This window comes from Diorhabda carinulata, chromosome 2 (assembly GCF_026250575.1).
Source record: "Diorhabda carinulata isolate Delta chromosome 2, icDioCari1.1, whole genome shotgun sequence".
Lineage (NCBI taxonomy): Eukaryota > Metazoa > Arthropoda > Insecta > Coleoptera > Chrysomelidae > Diorhabda > Diorhabda carinulata.
In genome coordinates, this window is record NC_079461.1 from 1,080,101 (window position 1) to 1,097,367 (window position 17,267).

The window sequence follows — 17,267 nt, forward strand, 5'->3', positions numbered from 1 at the left end:
ATATTTTATTTTCGAAATAAAATCGCAAATAACTAAAAAAAAAACAAGTTTATTAAACGTACAAATAGTGCAACACGATTTTGAAATACACTGAAAAATTATATTTCACCTATAAAAAAAAAATATAAACAAGTAGTTCGACACTTCGTTCAAAGTAATAATGAAGAAGTTACTAGATCCATTAGTGTTAGAAAAAAAACACTGTTGCCGCTTCATTTTTATTTCGGACAAAGTTTTATAAAATAATAATCATATTAGTTTTTTTTATTTATTTAAATATCCAATAAACTCTATTTAATCTAACCTCTTCGAGTCTTTGCGGACGATTACATCTATAGAACAGCACTTTTTATACAAAAAAAGAAGAAATCTTATAAGCTAATATATACAAGGAAAAACGGTTACTTACAAAGAGATCGGGAACTGGCAACCCCACAATTTAACAAAGACGTCAAGAGATTCAATACTAGCTAAGATTATGTAATTCTTAAATTTGAGTTGGTGAAAAAACTCAATTTAATGACGACATAATAAAAACTAGTCAACACTCTTAGACCAGAAGGAATTAGAACGAAATCGTCCGCGAATTTTTTTTATTCCTGCCTTTTGGAGTACCGGAAAAGTACTTACGACTCGTGGAGAACTCCTTGGGTTTCCATTGACATTTTCCTGGGAAATGAGATTTTCAAAAAGCAATAAAAGTATCCTGTCTTGGTGTCCTGATTCCTGCCATGTTTAGTAGCCTCATTTCGATAATAAAAATAAACTCAAAATTATATTATCTAGTAGTTGGAGCCTTTCAAATATAATATCCTGCTCCAAGGACCAAACAATCTAATCGTAATTATTATAATAGGGTTCGGGATTCCCAAAGAGGTCCAAGCGGACCACCAAGGATCCAAGGGCGACTCGACGGGGATCTACGTTGGTACCATTGGTGTAGGGATAGTAAAAAGGTTATTTAGTCAGAATATGATTGATTACAAGAAATTAGGGAAAAATAAAATAGAAAATACCGGGGGGGGGGGATGCAGAAAAGCGTTAATTTAAGGTTATGTTGTTGCCGGATTCCCGATCTATACTAGTGGCAATCAAACGCTTTCTTTAAACATCAGTCTACCCATAAGAATCCTTAAAAAGGGATTCGGTACAAGGTTTTAGAAACCTAGATAATTGCCTCCCAATGTTACTCGGAAACGAACTTTATTAGATGCTTCATATGGAGAAGCCGGTAGATTTTATAACTCGAACGATATCAGAAACATTCATTTTCGTTTAATACTCAAATTTAGTTCAAAAAATGTAAGTTTAAAAAAATTACTTTTCCCGTAACAAATATTGCTCAGAAATGTGGCTCGTTCTGAATATACACACTATTTCTGAGTAGGTATCAATTTAAAAAACGATTTATTTGGAAAAACAAAATCAAATTTCTGAGTATCGATTCATATTCATCTAGGAACTAATAACCGCCTTAATCAAACACAAGTTTTCTGAGTCGTCGAGTTTCCCTCCGGATCTACACACCAAAACATCCGATTGTTTTTTTTTCTCTCTCAAAATTCAACTAGTCCGTATCCATCGGTGTCGGTATGTCCCCACTATCTTCCGTTATATCCATCATTTCTTCCGCTACATCATCTAATTGTTGTTTATTGCCACTTTCCGTATCCATAGCTTCGCTTTCGCCGACAACGTCCGATAAAAGACTCTGTATATCATCGGAAGTGATCGTTGGTGCTTTGTCGGGAGTTTTTTCCAATACGTGATTCTGAAGATCCGACAACGTTTCGTCATTTGGAAAATCTACCGGTTTATCTAACGAAATATCATCTAGAAGTTTTTCGTGCGGATCTTCGATTTTTTCCTCATCTTCTTCATCGTACACTTCGTCTTTTTCTCTAATTTGTTGACTGTCTTCGTATTCTTCGCGTTGACTAGTCTCACATTCGTCACCTTCTCTCGTTTCTAGGTTATCTTCAAGATTTTCGTGCTCGTCCAAGATCTCCGGACTTTCCTCGCGTCCAATTTCTTCGTTATCTTCATCTTCTTTATGGCCAATATTTTCTTTATTTACAAATTCTTCGTTTTCATTGTCTGTTGCTTCGGTTTCTTTGATTACTTGTTCAGTTTCTCTATTTTCTTCCACTTCTTGTACAGTTTCTTTGATTTCTTCTACCTCTCCTTGTTCAGTTTCTTTGTTATCTTCCACTTCTTGTTCACTTTCTTCTATTTCTTCCACTTCCCCTTGTTCAATATCTTCCATTTCTCCTCGTTCAGTGTCTTCCGTTTCTTCTGGTTCAGTTTCTTCCGTTTCTCCTTGTTCAGTTTCTTCAATATCTCGTTGTTCAGTTTCTTTGATTTCTTCATCTTCTCTTTGTTCAGTTTCTCGGTTCTCTTCATCTTTCCTACGTTCAGTTTCTTTATTTATTTCTTCTGTTCTATCGTCGATTTCTTCTTCTTCTTCATCTTCTTCATTTTTATTGTCTTCTTTACATTCAGAATCTTCATTATCTTCGGTATCTTGTTTATCTTTTGTTTCATCTTCTTTATATTTATTTTGAAGACTATCTGAAGCATCTTCTATGGCGGTTTGGGAATCATTTTCATCTTTATCGATTTTATCTTCTTCTTCTTCCTCTTCTAATTTTTCATTAGAATCCTCAATTTGTTCCTTATCGATTTCGTTATCTTCTATTTTATCTATATTTTCTTCGGTTTGTATATTTTCCTCTTGGTTTTCTTCTTCGACATTTTCCTCTTGATTTTCTTCGACGTTTTTCTCTTGGGTATCTTTGATATTTTCCTCTTGGTTTTCTTTGACGTTTTCGTTGGAATTGTCAGTTTTTTCTTCATTTTGAGTATTTTCTTCTACGTTTTCATCGATATCGTCAATTTTGTTATCAGATTTTTCATCGGTATCGTCTGCAATAGTTTCAATAGGTTCTTCTGTTGTTGTTTCAATGTCGTTTGTTTCTTCGGAATTCTTGATACTTTCGTTGTCATTTTCCTGTACTTCGACATCTTTGTCTTGATCTAGAGGCATTTCGACGTCTTGATTTTCTTCGATTTCCAAGCAATCTATAGTCTTAATGGGATTTTCCTTATCTTCTAGATGTTGTGTTTCTTCTTCTTCTTCTTCTTGTTTATTTTCACTTTCGTCGAAGGCGATGGCGTCGACTTCGTCGTTCCTATTTTTATCCAAATCGTTATCTTCGATTTCTTCCATCATGACAATATCGTTATCTTTATTCGCTTCCGGTATATTAGAGGCGTCGTCAAGGGCGTTCAATTCTTGCATCTGTTTCTTTTTCTTTTCTGTTCTCGGTCTGGGTTTCGAGTATTCAGATTTCGACGATTCCGGTTTTGGCGATTCCTCCGGTTTCCTTACCAAACCGAGCACGTCCAACATACTGTGCGTTACAATCGCCGATTGCGCTTCACTTTTAGACGGATATGATGATTTCCTTTCGCAGATCGCGAGATGTCTCGCCATTTGATTACCTAGAATCGTAAATTATAATAATAAAAAAATAATAAAATAAAATTATGCGAAAAGACTCACCGTCCAAACTACTAAAACCGCATATGCAAAACATTTCAAAAGGAAGAATTTCTTCTGCAATCGGATTGTTCGTTTTGCTACATTTCGCGTTGTGTTCTTGCATTGCGTTGGTACAACAAGTAGAATACTGACAGTTGGGATTTTGACAGCTCTCAAACGACCTAAAATCGATACAACTCAATATAAATGATTACAAGTCTTTATTAAAAATATTTGCACAATTGAACGTCCTATTTCAACGCATCTGCACAATTCGAAGTCCTATTTCAAATTATTGTTCAGCTCAAAGTTTTATTTTGAAATTTGTACACTATACAAAGACTCTTCTGCAAGATTTCACAAATTCAAAGCCTTATTTCAATCATTACACAAGATAAGGTCCTTAATCAAAATACTTGCATAATTGAACGTCCTATTTCAACTTATCTGCACAATCCGAAGTTCTATTTGAAATTATTCTACAGCTTAAAGTTCTATTTTGAAATTTGTACGCCAAACAAAAACTCTTCCACGATATTATAGAAATTTAAAGTCTTATTTCAACGTATGGCACAAGCTAAAGTCCTATATCAAAATATTTACACAATTCAGCGTCCTATTTCGAAATATTTTACAACTCAAAGTCCCATTTTAAAATATTTACACCGTAGAAAGCATTTTTTAGAATATTTGGATAATTCAAAGTCTTATTCCAACATACTTGTACAACTCGAAGTCCTTTTTATAACAATCGTGCAAATCTAAGTCCTATTTCCAAAATAATCAACAGTTCAAAATCCCATTTTAAAATATTCACACCATACAAAGATCTCTTTTAAATATTTGTGCAAACACATGTCTTATTTCAATCTCTGTGCAATTCGAAGTCCTATTTTAAAATATTTGCACCATCTCAAGTCCTTATTAGAGTATTTGGGAAATTAAAAGTCCTATTTCAAGCATTTCTACTATTCAAAGTCTCATTTCAAAACATTTAGTAACCCAAAGTCCTATTTTAAAATATTGTACCATCCAAAGTCTTATTTTAATACTTGCGCGATTAAAAAAATTCCTATTTCAAAATATTTGCGCAAACCAAAGTCCCAATTTCGAAATAATTTAATGCTCAGTCCTATTTTCGAATATTCAATTGTGACTGATCATTTTTCAACTTACGGAAAGTGTTTGGGCGTATCCATGGGGGTGTTGCATTCCTTGCACAAAAGTCCTTTGCCTAGATCGAAAGTTAAAGCTGCGAAATTGATAACCTCGGCGTCTACGGGGTATTTATCCATTTTGGATTTGGGTACCATAACGCCGTTCCGAGGGGCGTTCCAAGGTACTAAGCCCGTTTTACCCCTTTGGGAAATGTGCATCTTATTCTGGTGTTCTTTGATGACGTCTTTTTGGACGAACCATAAGTTACATTTGCCGCAACGTCGTGCGAACTGTTTGCGTTGGTGTTTCTGCGAAAAAAAAATATTTAGTACTAACATTATCTTTCGATATGGTTTAAGGTAGTTCTAAATAGTATAAGTCCTAATTTAAAACGGACAGTCTTATATATAAAGGTCAATTTGCTATCAAACGTTCATATTCATTAGAATAATAAGTTTCATAAACTATCATTTTTTATAATGAAGTTCTATATTAAGGTTTAGTTCTTAAACTACATTTCACAAACACAAGTCCTAATTTTACACATTATTTTTAACCATTTCATCGTTTTTGTTGAAATATTTGTTCTAATTTAGAGCACTGAGTATTTGTTTTACGAGCATCAGTCTTAAACTAACAAGTCCTATTTTTAAGCATTTCCAGGAGTAGTGGAGATTTTGAATATCCATAAAATTATATAAGACCGTCCAAATAAAGCATCAATTCTAAAGAAATATTTTAGAAACTCAAGTTCCAGTCCTATTTTTGAGAGTTTCAGTCACTGTAATTAATACTTTTCAAATATTCAAACTCTAATTTAAAAAATAAAGTCTTATTTACATACACCAGTCCTAAATACATATTTTCAAACGATAAGTCTTTATTTTAACTAGAATTTTCGGTATCTTTTAGTATTAATAAAAATATATAAGTTCTAATACAAAATATTAAGTTTTATATTACAAATATCAGTTCTAAATAGATATTGCATGAACTTGAGGCTTTATTTTAGGGAATACTATCTAGTGATGTTTAAAACAATCAAATTTACACATTCTAAAGAAAAAATTAAGTTCTATTTCAAAATATAAAAGATTTATTTCATACAAATGAGTTTTAAATTGATATTATAGCAACGCAATTTTTATTTTAAGCAATATTTTCAAAATTTTCGCATTATTTTAGTATTAATAATATTAAAATGAGACTTGCAACACAAAAATAAGTTCTTTTATAAAATATTAACTATTTACAATGAAGATAATTGATAAAAAATCGGCCAAATTACAAGTTTTAAAGATAATAAAGTTCTAATTTGGAATTTATTTTACAAATCTCAATCCTAAACTGACGGTTTAGTATCGTAAGTACTTATTTCCAACAATACTTCAAAACGCTGTTAGTATTAATGAAATTATGAGACTTTTAAAATTTTTGAACTTCAAATTTGAAACAGTAAGTCTTTATTTCACAAAGATTAGTCCTAAAACGACATTTTATCAACGCAAAACTTAATTTTGGAATATCTTTTCAAAAGTTTCGTCATTTTATGGAATGAATTAAAATATATAAGACTTTTAAAAGACTTGAACTTAAAATTTAAAATAAGTCTTTATTTCCCACAAAAATCAGTCCTAAATTGCCATTTTATCAATGTAAGTCCTTATTATAAGTCATATTTCCAAGATTTTCGTAATTTTTATTATTAATATAAGACTTTTAAAAGACTTGAACTTAAAATTTATAATAAGTCTTTATTTCCCACAAACATCAGTCCTAAACTGCCATTTTATCAATGTAAGTCCTTATTTGAAGTCATATTTTCAAGATTTTCGTAATTTTTATTATTAATATAAGACTTTTAAAAGACTTGAACTTAAAATTTAAAATAAGTCTTTATTTCCCACAAACATCAGTCCTAAACTGCCATTTTATCAATGTAAGTCCTTATTTGAAGTCATATTTTCAAGATTTTCGTAATTTTTATTATTAATATAAGACTTTTAAAAGACTTGAACTTAAAATTTAAAATAAGTCTTTATTTCCCACAAACATCAGTCCTAAACTGCCATTTTATCAATGTAAGTCCTTATTTGAAGTCATATTTTCAAGATTTTCGTAATTTTTATTATTAATATAAGACTTTTAAAAGACTTGAACTTAAAATTTAAAATAAGTCTTTATTTCCCACAAACATCAGTCCTAAACTGCCATTTTATCAATGTAAGTCCTTATTTGAAGTCATATTTCCAAGATTTTCGTAATTTTTATTATTAATATAAGACTTTTAAAAGACTTGAACTTAAAATTTGAAATAGTACGTCTTTATTTCACAATCACAAGTCCTAAACTGACTTTTCATTAACGTAAGTCCTTATTTGAAAACATATTTCCAGGAGTTTCAACATTTTCTAGAATCAATAAAATCACATGACTTTTAAGAAGCTTGAAATTAAAATTTGGAATAGTAAGTCTTTATTTTATGAACCTCAGTCCTAAACTGACGTTTTAGGAACGTAAGTCCTTATTTTGAGCAATTTTTTTCAAAAATTTTCTAGAATAAATGAAATTATACGAGACTTTACAAACATTGGACTTTAACAAAGTAAGTCCTAATTTCGCAAAAACAAAAAAAAATCACCTGTAAGTGCTGAATGAAATAGTTCATATTCTGTACGATATTTCTGCTGGAAGTGAATACGGTAGTGGATTTTAGACAGAAGGGACATTGTATGGTAGGACCGTTATCGTGAGTCCTGTAAAAATGATCGATGGCCTGTTTGTGATTCGAACACCTATAACCGCAAGTGCCGCACTGATACGGTAATTCGCTGGGACAATGTTCTTTCGACATATGTTTTCCCAATACGAACGGATTCATATATTGAGTCTCGCATATGAGACAACAGAAACCGTTGTCGAATTTGGTTTCGGCGGGATGTGATGTAGCTGAAACAAACAAAACAATACGATACAGGAAGGGATTCGACTAGTTTATCGGTTTGGATAGTTTTACCTATGTGCTTTAATAGATCGTTCGCCGTCGCGACGCTGGTTAGACAGTATCTGCACAGTTGGGCGTCCATGGAGACGTTATGGGCGTGTTTGAATAAATGACTCATGAGTTGTATGTTGTTATCGAATACCGATTTGCAGAAAGGGCATTTCATATTTAAGGTTATCTTTGGGGTTTTGGAATAGGTATCGATTGTACCGTAATAATAGTTTTCTAAAGGTACCATTTGTTCTGGTACGTCAGGTGAGGTACTTTTCGGCGGTCGGTTCACTTCCATAGGAGCTTGTTGAGTTGACTGCAAAAAAAATTGTCACTACAATTTTTTTTTTAATAAAAAAATGTTATTTACCTTTGGCGGATCCGGTTTTCGGGCGTTTCTAGACTTTTTGGCGTTTTCAACTGTTTTAGACGGATTACAGAGATTCATGTTCCAACTTTTGAACGGATTTTGTGCTACCTTATTTAAACGGACTATTAACGATGAACCGCTTTCGTATTTGGTTTGTTCCGCTAAATGAGATACTATATTATCGAATGCTTGGAGAGACGACGTTCCGAACCATTCCCTCCACACCAATTCATCGAGAAACTGTTGAATTATCTGTCTGGATAATAACGACAAAGTATTTTGGAACATCCTTGGTACTATCCTTCGTAAATAATCCATAATCTGTTTATTATTTCCATATTGGGTAGATGAATAGTGTACTACGTTAGAAAAACCCATACTGATCAAAGTTTGTTTGTCAACCGTCAAATCGGCTACTAAAATACTCTGAGGATGTACCCATTGAATCAGAGGTTCCAATATCTTCGAGAATCTCTTCTTATAGTTTCTATCGCCTTCTATTTGTGGTTCTACGGCTCTGAGTCGGATCAGTTTCGATTCGGATTCCAGAACCCCTAAAACTTCAACTTTGACTTGTCTTTGGTTACCGTCTTGGGAAGTGGTTCCCAAAGATATAACGCCCACTTCTACTTTAACGCCCGGACCGCCTATTTGTCTGATATGAGTTTGTAGAGCAACCGTACAAGTAGACCGTAGCCACGTAAACATACCTTTAACGTATAAATTATCTACTTTCACCTGGAAATTATAAAAAACTAATAAATTACGAAAAATAAAATTTAAATTAATCATTATTACCCATTGCGTAACATTTTGAATGTTAGTTTGACAAGCCCAATGGTATAATAGTTTCAAAATAACCATCGGAGGATGGGGAGAGCCTTCGAAAAGCGATCCGCTGAACACTGAAACGAATTTTTGAGGACAACATTCCGATATCCAAACGTAACCACCGGAATATGGAAATTTCGTAACGTCGCTGTACATTCCTAATTTTAATTGGGTATTGGTGTGCACTGAACATTTCTGTTCCGATCTGATCAAACCTTGCTGAATCAACCTGAAAACAACAGAAATTTTACAAGTTTCCTATATATAGCTATCTATATATCACCAATATATAAAATTTTTGGTAAAAATATTGATTGGAATCAAATTTAGAAGAAGATACAGCTTTTAGACTGGAAGGACGAGAAATATGAGGGAAATGAAAATAACTAAAGGTTCCAATATAGTCTAAGAAGGCAAAGACACTCCTGGGACATTATAACGTATTAATTGTTTAAATACAACCTACAAATACTAATAGAAATTCTGTTGGGACACTGTCTGTCCCAAAGGACTTAGCAGAGAATGCAGGTTCTATTGCACATTCTCTCCTACTGTAAAACACTACTAAACTCCAGAGCATTGCACCTGGAAGCGTATGAAATAGAAGACGAAGATATCTGGGAGTTAGAGCAATCCTACTTTCTGAGTTATTGCTGTAAATACTAACGATTCTCAAGAAAGTATCAGCTGATGGTGTCGACCTAGGCAAGAACAACCTAAGAATACTAAAAAGAATCCTGTGAGGACACTGTTGCCCCATTGGACTTGGCAAATAATGCAGATTCTGTTGTGCATAGGACAAAACCTTTATCAACAATCTTTTAAAGTGTTAGACACTATGAAACTCCTGAGCGCACTATAAAGAAAAAAGATGTATGAAGAAAGGGAGAGCTGGATAGAGAAAATAAATATGACAGGGGAAAATCGAGGTATAAGATGGCATGAAATGAAAAAAAAAAAACACCCAGTATAGAAAAATATTCTGTGCAGTAACTCAACTCCAACAAGCCTTACTTGCGAAATGATAAAAATGCATCAAGATTGGATAGACTAACAAATCAAAAATAATTAAGGGCAGAAGCCATTGAAATGTATAGACAGAAGATATGGGTAAAAGAGAAACAGGAAGAGAGGGATTAATTGAAGATGTATCACTTAATAAATTCAGTTTTGTGCAACCGGAAATAGTTAATATAAAAGAAACAGTTGAAAATAATGGATCAAGGGGGTATTCTAATCTAGAAATTTGAAAAAATCGTTTTTTTGCATATTTTCAAAGCTTAAACCCTTGAGAATATGAAACAAATAAAATTGTTATTATGCGATAGAAAAATCTTCACAGATTAGGAATTTTTAAAATTTTTTTGTTCCAGATCACTACAAGGGCTGGAATCATATCAACCGAGGTGCATCATTTCAAAAATGCCTAAAATTTAATCTTCTAGACCAAAATACCCCCTTAAAGACACCAGGGAAAATTAAATGTGAATTAAGAAATACTGCACAAAGAAGAAAATAAAATGACAGTTCATTTTAGATATTTTTCTATATATAGGAATTATATTCTCACAAGACATAACAAAATTATTCCATAAAAAAAGTTCCTCTACAAGGATTTTTTCAATATCATTTAGTTTATCTGTGTTGTACATTCCTACTATTTGATTATGTCATCAAAACAAACCATCAAGTGACATTTTTCAGAAATATCCTTACTAGAAATTAATATTTAGTCTGGGGGGGAATCGTTTAGATAGTTCTAGTAAGGATTGAAACACCACTTTGTCGTTGTAAATAACGCGACTATATAAGTATTGACTTGATCGGATCACTAAACACTTCACTATCAAACTGCACTTTCCCCTTGTCCCGAACCGATCACTCCCCACTAATCACTGGAAAAAAATCATGCTTACCATTCGGTGAATTTGGTAGGGGCGTGCATAAGCACCGATTTGACTTTGGCGTCCAATTTCGGTCTGTCCAAGGATAAATCTTGTACCCTCAAGTGTGGTCTGGCTACAACGACCAAAGACGGATACGTTTTGCCTTGTAGTTTATTGAAAGAAATTTCTCTACTGTCCGGTGCGGATTTACCATCGTCGGAAGTTAGATCGACGACTACTTTCTTGCTACCTTGTGCAGAACCGGTCGTCAGACCGCCTTCGACGTTCGATTCCGATGGTCGAACTTGGGTCGTGAACGTATTAGGACTAGGCTGAAATTTAAAAAATAAAACACTCGAATAAACACTTTGAATCTGACTCACCCCTCTTCCTCGAGTATTGGGGGTATTTGTTTGCACAACTGTGATTTGCTTCTTAATTACCGTAGGTACTTTTGTTCTAGTTTGAGGCGTCGCGGCTTGCGATCGCGTTTGAGGCGTCGCTTGAGTCTGCAGTCTCGTAGGCGTTGTAGTTTGTACCTGAGTTTGAGCTCTAGTCGGAGTTGTAGCTTGTGTTCTGGTTTGATTTGCTTGTCGCGTTTGCAGAGTTACGGAAACGTTCTGGTTACCGGCAGCTTTTCTTGTTGGAGTAACCACCGGTGGTGGAGGTGTTATTTTATTCATGGATCCTCTACCGCGAGCTCTAGTTGCAACTCGAGGTGTAGTTAGAGTCGAAGAAGTCGTTGGGGTTTGTTGAAGATTCTGCGCCACCTGAAATAATCATAAACACAATATTTTCGACGTTTTTTTTTTAATAATTCATCTTACCTGTACTTTTCCTTGATATACTTTCGGAGCAGGTGGTAGTTGTGATGTTGTAGTCGGATTTACGGCTCCAACAACTAGACCCATCCTTGGATCCATTACAAGTTGATAACTTTGTTGTCCTCCTAGATTATTATTTATTATTAAGCTAGTTGGAGGAGCTTGGGCGCCTGAAATGGTTAAATATTTAGTAAAATCTCAATAAAATGAAAAGAAATAATACCTTGTATAGCACTTTGGACTTGTTCAGCTACTTCTACGATGGTACTCAGTTCCCCTTTGTGGATAACTTTGGCGTCACATTGTGATATGAGAGAATCTAATTTCGCTTGGATTTCTTTTTCTTCTTCTTGGAGTTTTTTACTGCGGTTGATTTGAATCTCTTCGAGTGGTTCAATCCAGCAATCCAATTCGAGTGTATTCTCTGCGTCTCGATTCGTAATTGTTTTCAAAACTACTGCTTCTCTGTCAACTGTAAGAAATATAGATTTATAGAATAATATTTACAAGGTGATTAAATTGTGATGATCCTTACCGGCTGGTTTGATGGTATTGCCGTCTGATGATTTTCTATGACTCAATTTGTACTTTTTCTTCGGAGGTGGTGGGACGTGCGGAGATGTGTCTATTGGTATTACCTGTATTCAAAAATATGTTTTTTATTAGTAGGAAAACGGTAAATAAAACGAGGAAAACAAAATTTATCACAAAAAACATATAAAAGGGTGTAAAAAGTGAAAAGTCCACTGAAATATAACAACTAATTGTAATTTCAAAGTTTACTTTTGGATTTTCATCACTTAGTTAACCCATCTGGGGTCGAAAACTAGTAAAACAAAATAAAAACATTGTTTTGTGAAAAATCCTCATTTTTTGTTTTCCTCTCAACTTAAATAACTAAATAAGCAAAAAAGCATTGAATTGCACCAAAAAATTATTAAAATAACTAAAGCTGTGTTAAATTAGCACTTGACACATTCAGATTCTCAAAAAACATTTTTAATCACACAAATATTTTGAATACATCGATATTGAAAAAAAAAGTTAGTGATAAAACGTATCAAATCAAAATTATTAGTAATACTTGAATTCAAAGTTTATAACAAACCAAATATTGTTATTATAAAAATGTTTTATTCATTCAGTTTCCATGCTTTTAAGTGAATTTATAAAAAAAAATTGCTGCTAAATACTACATTTAACATATTATACCTACATCAAGAAAATACTGGAAAATCCATGATATGAAAGCAAGAAAAAATGTACGTTAATTATATAACATTTATAAAATATAATGTGCGACAAGTTATTTATTGATAAAACAACAAAAGAAAGGAAATACGTATAGAAACTTTTTTATAAATTAAACAGTTTATTCACAAAAAAATAAAATATCTTTTATCATTTTTCTCATTTTACTATTAAAAAATGTATTAAATTCATTATTTGTGTTAAATATAAGTCTCATTATCTACTTACATCATCAGGAATTTCCACAGTATCATTTTCATCATCCAACAACAGCTGCATTTGTTTCAGAGCTTCTTTACTGGCTGCCCTCCTAGATTGTGTCCTGGATCGCGGAGGAGGGCTATCAGGAGGAGCTGGTCTCTTCGGCATCTTTATCTACAAAACATTTAAATCGCGATTCTTTTCAGGAACATCTCATATGTAATACATTATTATCACAACACAATTAAACTCGTTAACTACGAAATAATTAACGATTTGTTAACTAAATATTGAGTATTTATAAAAAACGATTCATTTGGGAAAGAAATTGTAATAAAAGTACGTCCCCTATTAACTTATATCTAATCCCTACGTACCGTCACTGTTTAATAAGAAATTTATCAAGAAAATAAAAAAAAACAAATAAACTTAACCTCAAATTTCATCAATAGGTTTATTATTTCAATTGATTATCAATAATATTACCAGTTTTTCACTTATAGAAATAATACCGAGGTTAGAAATTTAAACATGGTTAAGGGGGTTGAAATAAGGCACTATGTAAATTTTAATTACAGGTGGGGCGAGTGGGTAAATATTTATACGCGTGCGTTTTCAACGAAGTAATCACTTTTAAAATTTAAACGATTTATAGTAAGATTCACTTAATGATAGGTACGATAGGCAATGGCGGTAAAATAACTTTCTTGACAGATCTAATAAAACGTCTCATCCAACACAATGATATCACTATTCACAACTTTCAACAGATCGATTTATATATTTTTTAGAATGATTAACATACTTTTTTAAAAAAAGCGGCAAATTTTTTTGAAAGAAATGTCAATAAATTGTTATTTTTCTTAATACCGGCCCATCCTCCATCTTGATTAGTTTTGACAAAACACGATAGTATAAAACATTGTTGCCGATGCGACTACGAATTTCTTGATCATAAAGAACAATTACGTACCAATGAATATTTATACTTTACCTAAATGATATTTACTGAAGATTAATTAGAATAATAATAATTCCACATCAAATATTTGAGAAACAATTAATTAGATATTATAATATAAATATTAATATTGAGTTACCCATATATTATAAGTTTGGAATAGGAAGAATTTTTTTTTCAATTAATTGAAATAACGTTAAAAGTAGAAAGTAGTTTGAATTTAGAACTTTAAAATTTTTTTAATATCATAAATTTAATAAATTTTGTACCATAGCGTATAAAAAATTTCATACTAATTCGAACATCGGCAACGATGTTTTCAAATAGGAGGAGCATCCCTAGCGGCAAATTCAAATTCAACTTATTAAATCCAAAAATAAAGCGAAATTATGCGAAAATAAAATATTTATTTACGTTCCAAATGTGAAAAATTTAATGGAATATTAACAAAATCTAATCTACCGTGTATTATAAATAAGTCAGAATAATAACCAAAATGGCGGCTTGTCCCGCTTCACCCGATTAAAAGACAACGCCGTTCAAAATTATTCACTATAGTAGGCCAGTTCTTTATGTGAAAACGTTGGTGAAATAACCGATCATGATATGATTGGTCTACTGTTGTTTACAGTTTCGAACACAAACAAAATTATAGCGAAAAATTGGGAGTGAAGTCCTTTAAAACAGTATCAGGTACAGAAACACAGGTCACTATTTTAGAAAATAAACACTACAAATAGTAGGAGGGTATTTAATTTAATTTATTTCGGTTTGCAGGGTTTTTAATATAAGTTTGTAAACATAGCTTCCTACCTTTTCGGGTTTCTCTGGTTTTTCAATTTTTTCCTCCTTGACTTTCACCTCTTCCACTTTGATTTGTTTGGCATTATCCTTTTTGCTGATTTTTATTTTGAACGTAGATTTTTGTGGTAGCTGCAGATTTGGCACCACCTCAGATTTTAGCGCCTTGAATTCGCCTAAAACATACAGGGTGGTTACAAAAAAAGCTATTGCCTTACCTATTTATTCTCGTACAGGTGTTCTTTGATCCCGATGGAGCGGCTTTTCCCCCCATTGTGTAATTTATTTTAGTAATAGCATAATCTTGACTCTTGAAATGTTTAGAACACACTCGAGACTTTTTATTAATTTCTGCTTCAGTTCGGTTTATAGCTTTTAACCACTTTTTTCGTACATCGGATTCTTTAGGTATCTGATGAAACTGTATGTTATCCGTAGGGGAGTCTCCCGAATCACAACCCGGCACTACACAGGTTAATTTTTTCATTTTAACACTGTTTGTTGTAAATATACGGAAAATAACATGCTAACTGGCAACTACAAGGTTATGTTAGTAAGATACTTCGGTTACCACGACACAAAAGTGAAAACTAAAAGGCTAGTTGTTGTTTTCAGAGTCATCTACTACAATATCTCCGACTGTTTCCTATTTTACCCACACTATTTCAATAATAATGTTATGCTACTGACTGATAGAGGACGACACGATAAATTATAACATTACAGAAATAATTATATATTGAAATAATGAATTTAATCAATAGAAAGTAACAAGACGTTATAAATTATTCTTTTTAGACGAGTTTATCAAATATAAATATAGGGTTAAATTAAAATTTTCTATTAAAATGTTATTATATAAACAGATTGAGTTTGTCTGTCTGTCCAAATTTATTGTATCTTGGTATTACGTCATTTGCTGAGATTACCAGTGGCGTAGAATAAGTGTGATTTATAAGTATTTAAATATAAATGTACAAAATATGACGTTATACTTTGTTAAATTCACGTGAAAGACGTTTATAAATCTATTTATTGTCTTATTGAATAATACATCTTCGTCCTTGGATATAAAACGAAAGCATTATGACGGGAACAATTAATCAAAAAATTATTAAACGTGACATCAATTACATATTCTAATTACCAAACATAAAAGCTACTAATTTTCTAGAAACTTGACCGGTTTTTTCTTCTTCTAACGAAATACAAATATTTACATCACAATCGACCTTAGCGTAGGTCGTCTACTTAGTTTCAGTTTTCCTTTCGGAAAATTTAGTATTTAGGATGAGAGAGTGTAGGTACTTTTGTTTGGTTTAATTTGAGACTTTTTTTTACGGGATTAATCATTTATACAAGGTAAATTTTTGAAAAAAATTAATTAAAGTAATAGTGTATTACAAAAAGAAAGATTTTTTTGTAACAGTCATTTAGGCCTTTTTATTTGCCGTTGAAACAATTTATTCGGCACGAATTAGTAGTAGGGGTGCGAATCCACGTGATATTGAAGCTTTCCAAAAAAAAAAACAACGCGACACGGTCCTTTTCGACTTTAGAACCACCAGTTTCTTGCTATATCCCAATATAAGTTTATCTACAGTCCAAACTTGATCTGGGGTCTAACCTCTAACTTTTTGGTGACCAATTCATCTGCAGACGCAGTTTTTTCGTTAATTTTTATATTATAAAGCCTGTCGTTTAAATAAAAATCATCAAATTTGTATTTGAAACACATTTAAGTCGTTTTAACGAAGATGAAGGGCCTGGTCGTACTTATAACCAGTTTTTGCTGTTGATCGATGATATATTTCTGATCCTCGTCATCTCCTAGTTGACCAAACGATTCCTTTCCTCGTAATTCAAAAAGAAACTTATTCCTCTTTGATTAGCAACAATCTACCAAAAGCTAGAAGATTTTTTTCATCGTCCAAACCCCATTTGACCATTCCTTGGTTTTAAAACTGCTTCTTGGGAAGCTACACGATCCTTTTCGACTTTAGAACCACCAGTTTTTAGCTATATCCCAATATAAGTTTATCTACATTCCAAACTTGATCTGGGGTCTAACCTCTAACTTTTTGGTGACCAATTCATCTGCGGACGCAGTTTTTTCGTTAATTTTTATATTATAAAGCATGTCGTTTAAAGAAAAATCATCAAATTTGTATTTGAAACACATTTAAGTCGTTTTAACGAAGATGAAGTGCCTGGTCGTACTTATAACCAGTTTCTGCTGTTGATCGATGATATATTTCTGATCCTCGTCATCCTCTAGTTGATCAAACGATTCTTTTCCTCGTAATTCAAAAAGAAACTTATTCCTCTTTGATTAACAACGATCTACCAAAAGCTAGAAGATTTTTTCATCGTCCAAACCCCATTTGGCCATTCCTTGGTTTTAAAACTGCTTCTTGGGGAAGCTCTTCGATATTAACGATAAGG

The 17,267-nt window shown here is 32.6% G+C and overlaps 1 protein-coding gene across 2 annotated transcripts; it reads right to left on the reverse strand.

Annotated features, from left to right (window-relative positions):
- Positions 1–254: 254 nt before the first annotated feature.
- On the reverse strand, positions 255–15,414 carry LOC130903799 (uncharacterized). Of its 2 annotated transcripts, XM_057816136.1 has the most exons (15): positions 15,057–15,414; positions 14,835–14,998; positions 13,088–13,234; positions 12,144–12,246; positions 11,832–12,080; positions 11,612–11,778; positions 11,168–11,554; positions 10,815–11,116; positions 8,866–9,127; positions 8,068–8,805; positions 7,719–8,013; positions 7,344–7,651; positions 4,721–5,010; positions 3,566–3,726; positions 255–3,504 (listed from the first exon to the last, which is right to left on the reverse strand). In XM_057816136.1, exons 1-15 carry the CDS (start codon positions 15,307–15,309, stop codon positions 1,568–1,570), a joined length of 5,763 nt encoding a protein of 1,920 aa, XP_057672119.1. In that variant the 5' UTR covers positions 15,310–15,414; the 3' UTR covers positions 255–1,567. The 2 variants fall into 2 exon arrangements, with proteins under 2 accessions (XP_057672119.1, XP_057672120.1); XM_057816137.1 differs by lacking the exons at positions 14,835–14,998; positions 15,057–15,414 and adding an exon at positions 13,866–13,946.
- Positions 15,415–17,267: the final 1,853 nt, after the last annotated feature.